Raw genomic sequence first — 6725 nt, forward strand, 5'->3', positions numbered from 1 at the left:
ATCTAAAGTCGAAAGAAAAAAAAGACATGATATTGTTTACATTTACCCACATTGACCCTACCTAAAAAAAATTTAAAAAAAAATAACTTTTATTTTTAATAATTATAATGATTCTTAAACGTTTAAGTAAAAAAAAAAGTTATTGAAATCGGTTAAGTCTTTTACGAAAACAAAAGAAAATGCAAGGTACTATTAATAACGGTTCCAAAAATATTTTAATAAAAACGAGTATACGCCGTAGTGCACTTGCATATTTTTCAAATAACAGTGCCTTTCATTTGGCTTCGAAAATAAAAGGGAGTAAGCAAATCGAAATAGTTTAAAACACCAAATTTATTCTAACTTTAACTAAGATATATGCCATGTCAATTTCTCGGCAACTTGTTTAAAAAGTATATACCTTCGAGTATGACCTAAATGTTTAAGAATGATGAAATTTCATGTTAATTTAAGATGTAAAAAAATATTTTAGCAAACAGCATTTTAACTATGTGGTTTTATATAATAAGACAAAGGAAAGCATAATGTTTATACATTTACAAAAGTGCACAATAATCTTAATGACTTGAACAAATCAAACGGAAAAATATAACAAATTTTCATACAAAGTTAATATTTTTTTTTTTTTTCATTTCGAACCATCATCATCGTCATTTCAGTTATAAATTATTGGAATATTTACTAGGTTCATTGAATCAATCAATGTCTATCAAAAATGGGAATTGATTTAATTACCATATTAGTTTGGACATCGCATGCTATCAAAAGTATTTAAACTTAATGAAAAATACATTTGGTAAACTATTTTTTGTTTTAAATATTAACGCCAGTTAAAAAACGATGACTTGGCTATTAGTTGGGCATTTGAAATTAATACGATATAAACGCTTCTTAAATTGTTTAACCAACCCTCTTTTTAACACTGAAAAAAAAAAGAAGAACAGAACAGAGTAAAGTATGGTCTCTGGTTATTTTCGTACTCGTTATTTTCTTTTAGTATTTAATTAGTTTTGTGGTTGAAAATGTTCCTACTCTGGCTGAAGTTAATATGAAGAAGAAAACTAAATAATGAAATAAATTCATAATTAGTTTATGTTTAGTGGACTATTATGAATGAGTATATCAATTTTAAAGTACTTGTGACTTTTCTGTCCAAATGCGTTTCGTCCAGGTACAACAGTTGGGCTCATCAGTTAGATGCTGTTGATCTTTCTAAGACGCAAAATTTTGACCGATATTTACTAAGAGTTATTAAAATTACCTGGGCAAAACGCATTTTGAACTACAGTTCACATTTCACAAAACATTTTAAATTGAATGTTATTCATAAATTCCACCAAACATAAACAAGAATTATGAATTTATGTTCAATACTTTAGTTTTCTGTTCTCTTGCTTCATATTTGGTATCATTCATATTCCATATAGATTCTAATTTTTATTAATTCTTTTATATTTTCTAATAAAATAAAAATGTTACACATACACCACAGTGACCCATTTTCACTCTAGAAGGTTTTGTTGACAATCCGATTAACGAAGTCCAAAATATTCGATTTTAACTACTTGTATTTTTAAAAGTTTTCAAATTAAGTAAATAAACAAACAAAATTACCGGAAAAATTCATATTTGTTTAGATTATGTTGAATTTCGTTGAAATTTTGTATGGGTCTTAGTTCGATCAGTGTAGTTATTTATTATAAAATACCATTTTTTAATTTTTGTTTTTTTTTTTACTTATTTAAAAGAATGCATCTTAATAAGAGAAAGCGAAAACTGTATCGCTGCTGAGTCCTTTCAACTCGTTAGAAAATTGTATGTCCCTTTTTTTGCAAACTAACGGTGGGCAGAATAAGCGTTTAAATAGAATTATTCTTATTCAAGACAGAAATTTATCTAAATTGATATCAAAAAGGTGTTCGATCTCGGATTTAAGTACGACTGTTCATATAGTCCAGTAATTTTAGGTTTTAACTGCGGAAAAATTCCTTGTGGGCTGAGTTTTGGTATACACCTTTATTACGGCGTTTTAATGAAGATGTGAAAATCGAAATTGATATCGTGCCGGCTTAAAAAGTTGTAAGGTCCAAAGGTCACGAAAAGTTTTTCGCAAATTTCTCGAGACCTATTGGTCGAAGGTCATCAGAGGTTTATAAAAATTATTCGTCCTGAAATTATCTACAACATATGCCTCTAACATTTTTCTGTAAAATGAACCGTTTCGGGAGTAGAACGCAGATAAGGTAACTAGATTGCAATCACATACGAAAAAATACATATTTTTGGTTTATTTTGCTCAATTTTTGAGGTTTTTATCGAAGTAGCTTACATTTTTTTGGTCTTATTAACTTATCTTATTACGTTAATACGGATTAACTAAAAAAAAGTAAAAATGTACACATTGGGATAAAAAATAGTATGCAAAACTGGAAACCACGTTATTCCCGAAACGGTTCATTTTACAGAAAAATATTACGGGCATATGTTGAAGATAATATCACGACGAACAGGTCGCGAGATATTTACGAAAAACTTTTCGTGACCTTTTGGACCCTTATAACTTTTTACGCCGTAGTAAAGGTGTATACCAAAATTCGGCCCAATATTAATTTTTCCACAGATTGGGGTTAAAATTGACTAGGATGACTGGACTAATATTCAATAAAAAAAATTCAAAAATTTTGAAGACACTCGTAAAATCCAAAAAGTTTTTAATTGGCGTCTCAACGTGCGATATTTGGCAACAACACAACGCAAAATAGGTAGTTATTATTTTTTTTTAAGAAAATAAATAGAAAAGTTGTCAAAATTATTGCGCTACTTACAAAAAAAAAATCCATTTATCACTATATTATTAGTGCAATATATAAAAAGAGTCCCCAATATCAGATATACTTACATTATCCCTGAATGAAACCTAAAAATATCATTTTTTGTAAAAAAATAAAAAATTAAAACTACAAGTTTTTAAGTTAAGAGTTGTTTTATTAAGTATAATTAATTAAAAATTGTGCATTTGAGCGTAAGTCAAAGACTTTTTTTTTCTTTTAATGGAAGATATTATATTTATCATGTTGCTATTACACAATGTGCAATAAAGTGTTTTTTTTTTTAACATAGACTCAGGGGAAATAGTGAAGATATACAATAATGTTGAGAGAGGAACAAAAGTGTACTATGTAATACCAAGATAAATAAATATTTACTTAAAACTAAGTTTTATAAATTACATAATATTAAAAAAAAATCATAATTTAATGGAAGAATAATTTACTTTTTTTTTATTTTATAAAATACAATTACATAACAAAAAGAAACTTGCGCAAAAAAATTTGACAGTTTTTATAAAATATCTTAAGACTTAAATTAATACTTTCTTGGTTTATTTCTATATAAATTTAAATGCATAATTTTGATATTATATTACGTTACTATTATTTCTTTAAACTTTCGATACCACAAGTAAATCTGATAACTTATAAGACAGAAAATACAAAAAACAATAAATTGAGCTAGGAACTTGTAAGTTCAATACGTTTTCAAAAAAGTTTATTTTTGAAAAATAAAGGTACGACGCAATTTGTAATTTTATACAAATATTTTTTTGTAGAAATACAATATTAAGGTACTGACTTACTCAAGGGTCTATAAAATAGTAAATGCTAAAATCAAAAAATTAATATTATAAAAATTGCCAATGTAGAGATAATCGATACGATCATTTAAAACCTTTTTTTTTTGTCTAAAATAACCTATATTATAAAGAAGTTTTTTTAAAAAAAAAAAGTAAAATCTTATATTCTATAAAGAATCTTAACTATTTTTATTTTTTAATTATGGCCATCCAAAATTTATATTTGTCATTTGATAAAATTTATTATTAAATGGTCTGTAGAATTCTCTAAGTCTTTCGATTGCAGCTGGATCTATAAATGGATGGTTTCGCCCCTTAGTCTTGCCCAAACAATGTGGTGTTGATTTAGCTTCGGATTTGAATAGACATGGAAATCCTTTTGTTGAATTAAAATAAAAATGTTTTTCGGTTACAACTCGTTTTAGTCCAAGAAAATCCTTTAAAAAAATAAATTAATTATATAAAAGTTACAGTCAATATTTGTAAGAAATATAAAACTTACTTGAACACGACCAATTTCAAAAGCTGGATCTACAATCAGTCTTTCACCACTTATAAAAAGTAATTGTGACAATGGAAAATATTGTAGCCATTTTTCTAAATGTTTTGAATAGACACCAATTTTTACTGGACTCCATGTTGTGTCGACAACTTCGAAGGATCCGTTCATAAAAGCCAATTGTTCGAATTTTTTCATATCAGTTTTTTTACTTGCGGCCTGAGTGTAGTCGGATATTGCACGTGTTACAGGATCTCGAACTACAACAAGTAGTCTTAAAAGAAGAAAAAATTTAATTTATTACATATCATAGAGTAAAGTTTGGACGCGTTTTGGACGCGTTTCAGACGCGTTTTGGACGCGTTTCAGACGCATTTTCGATGCGTTTTCGACGCGTTTTGGACGCGTTTCAGACGCGTTTTGGACGCGTTTTGGGCACGATTTAGACGCGTTTCAGATGCGTTTTGGGCGCGTTTTGGACACGATTTAGACGCGTTTCAGGTGCGTTTTCGACGCGTTTCAGATGCGTTTTGGACGCGTTTTGGGTGCGTTTTGGACGCGTTTCAGACGCGTTTTAGACGCGTTTTAGACGCGTTTTAGAAGCGTTTCAGGCGCGTTTTCGACGCGTTTTGCACGCGTTTTGGACGCGTTTTTGATGCGTTTCGGACGTGTTTTCGACGCGTTTTGGACGCGTTTCAGACGCATTTTCGATGCGTTTTCGACGCGTTTTGGACGCGTTTCAGACGCGTTTTGGACGCGTTTTGGGCACGATTTAGACGCGTTTCAGATGCGTTTTGGGCGCGTTTTGGACACGATTTAGACGCGTTTCAGGTGCGTTTTTGACGCGTTTCAGATGCGTTTTGGACGCGTTTTGGGTGCGTTTTGGACGCGTTTCAGACGCGTTTTAGACGCGTTTTAGACGCGATTTAGAAGCGTTTCAGGCGCGTTTTCGACGCGTTTTGCACGCGTTTTGGACGCGTTTTTGATGCGTTTCGGACGTGTTTTCGACGCGTTTTGACAGTGTTTCGAAGGCGTTTTGGACGCGTTTTGGGCGAGTTTTGGGCACGTTTTGGGCGCGTTTTGAACGCGTTTTGGACACGTTTTGGGCGCGTTTCAGACGCGTTTTGGACGCGTTTCGGGCGAGTTTCGGCAGTTTTTTGGGCGCGTTTTGGACTTGGGTCGGACACGTTTCTGACGCGTTTCGGACGCGTTTTGGGTGTGTTTCTAACGCGTTTCAGACGCGTTTAGGACGAAAATTTTTCTGTTTGAAAACTTTGGTTATTCATTTGGCTGACAACATTAGCAACTCAAATCAAAATCAAAGCTAAGTTTACTAGATTATAAAATTTGAATAGTTATATTACAATATTTTAAAACTTACTTAGTGCTAGGATTCATGTGATGAACTCTTTGAGGCACCTCCTTGGTAACAAAATAACTAGGTGACTTTTCCATAGTTATTTGACCTTCTATAGTATATGGCATATGATGCCGATACCAATGAAGACCTCGATTATAATGCCTATCGAAAAAATGAACCTCACATCCAGCCGCACGAACATCTGGATGTAAGCGTATAAATTCCAAAAGTGCACGTGTCCCACTCTTTTTTACACCGATTATTAGGGTGTCCGGTAAATGGCGCGATGGACGCAATCCTTGTTGTCGAAGAAATCTATATTTTGGTGAACCATCTATTTCAGTATAGTTGTACATTAATGGAACTATTCGAACAATAGAACCGAGAATTTTTATTTCCGGTGGTTCTGTCATAACAACTGGTGACATTACACTCTCCACAGAGCTTTGAATTGAATGCTTTAATACATAAATGGAACAAAGGATAAAATTTGGGATGATAAAATACAATGTTCAATATTATTACCCTTTTAAATGATCGATTTATGCGAGGCATTAAACACGAATTAAATGTATATGAAACATATAGAACGGATATGCAAACTAAAAATATAATCGCCACGGTGCGATTACTTAAATTGGAATACCAATTCAAGAACATTTTTTCTTCTTTTTAAATCCGACAGCAAATGCTTTTATATATAATTTACCCCGATCTAAGGAATACATTTAAGCATACACGACAGTTTTTTATAAACTTTTAACAATGTCTAAGAACATTTTAAGTAAATTTTTGATTGATTGAATAGAATATCCTTTTTTATTATTCGATTGATTATGTAAAATTGGTGTAAAAATCGACTTTTCAAATGAAGAATAGAAGAACCCTTTAATTGGACAGATATAGATTCGAATGTACATGTACATGCACAGTTTTTGACATATTTTTTTCTGGCGGTAGAATGGAAATTTCAGAAATTCATTCATAAATCAGTGTTTGGGGATTTGTTTGTACTTGCGCATTAAAAAGTTTTTAATATAGGAACTTCCGTATTACAAAAAAAGGGATGAAGTATGTAACTGTTATATTTCTTTATAACAATTATATTTTAGGGCTGTGTATCACAGGGTGAACAAAAAGTCTCATTTTTCAATTTTCTGTAATAGTACCTACTTAGACTGATTATAATTATTTTAGTCAAATATTTAAGAATAAATTATGAACGTTCCATC

The 6725-nt window shown here is 31.0% G+C and overlaps 1 protein-coding gene across 1 annotated transcript; it reads right to left on the reverse strand.

The window, feature by feature from the left end:
• Nucleotides 1-3781: 3781 nt before the first annotated feature.
• LOC129910093 (heparan sulfate glucosamine 3-O-sulfotransferase 6) lies at nt 3782-6434 on the reverse strand. Its single transcript, XM_055987355.1, has 4 exons — nt 6019-6434; nt 5515-5951; nt 4137-4407; nt 3782-4071 (listed from the first exon to the last, which is right to left on the reverse strand). The coding sequence occupies exons 1-4, from the start codon at nt 6151-6153 to the stop codon at nt 3835-3837; spliced, it is 1080 nt and encodes a 359-aa protein (XP_055843330.1). The 5' UTR covers nt 6154-6434; the 3' UTR covers nt 3782-3834.
• Nucleotides 6435-6725: the final 291 nt, after the last annotated feature.

This window comes from Episyrphus balteatus, chromosome 2 (genome assembly GCF_945859705.1).
Source record: "Episyrphus balteatus chromosome 2, idEpiBalt1.1, whole genome shotgun sequence".
NCBI classification, from domain to species: domain Eukaryota; kingdom Metazoa; phylum Arthropoda; class Insecta; order Diptera; family Syrphidae; genus Episyrphus; species Episyrphus balteatus.

What these genes read in the sequence shown, in the direction of transcription:
- LOC129910093 (XM_055987355.1), bottom strand. Translation starts at nt 6,153, where the DNA reads ATGTTCTTGAATTGGTATTCCAATTTAAGTAATCGCACCGTGGCGATT. An exon ending in TAAATCGATCATTTAAAAGG is followed by an intron (nt 5,952 to 6,018) that starts GTAATAATATTG and finishes TATGTATTAAAG; the next exon opens with CATTCAATTCAAAGCTCTGT. An exon ending in TTGAAATTGGTCGTGTTCAA is followed by an intron (nt 4,072 to 4,136) that starts GTAAGTTTTATA and finishes ATTTTTTTAAAG; the next exon opens with GATTTTCTTGGACTAAAACG.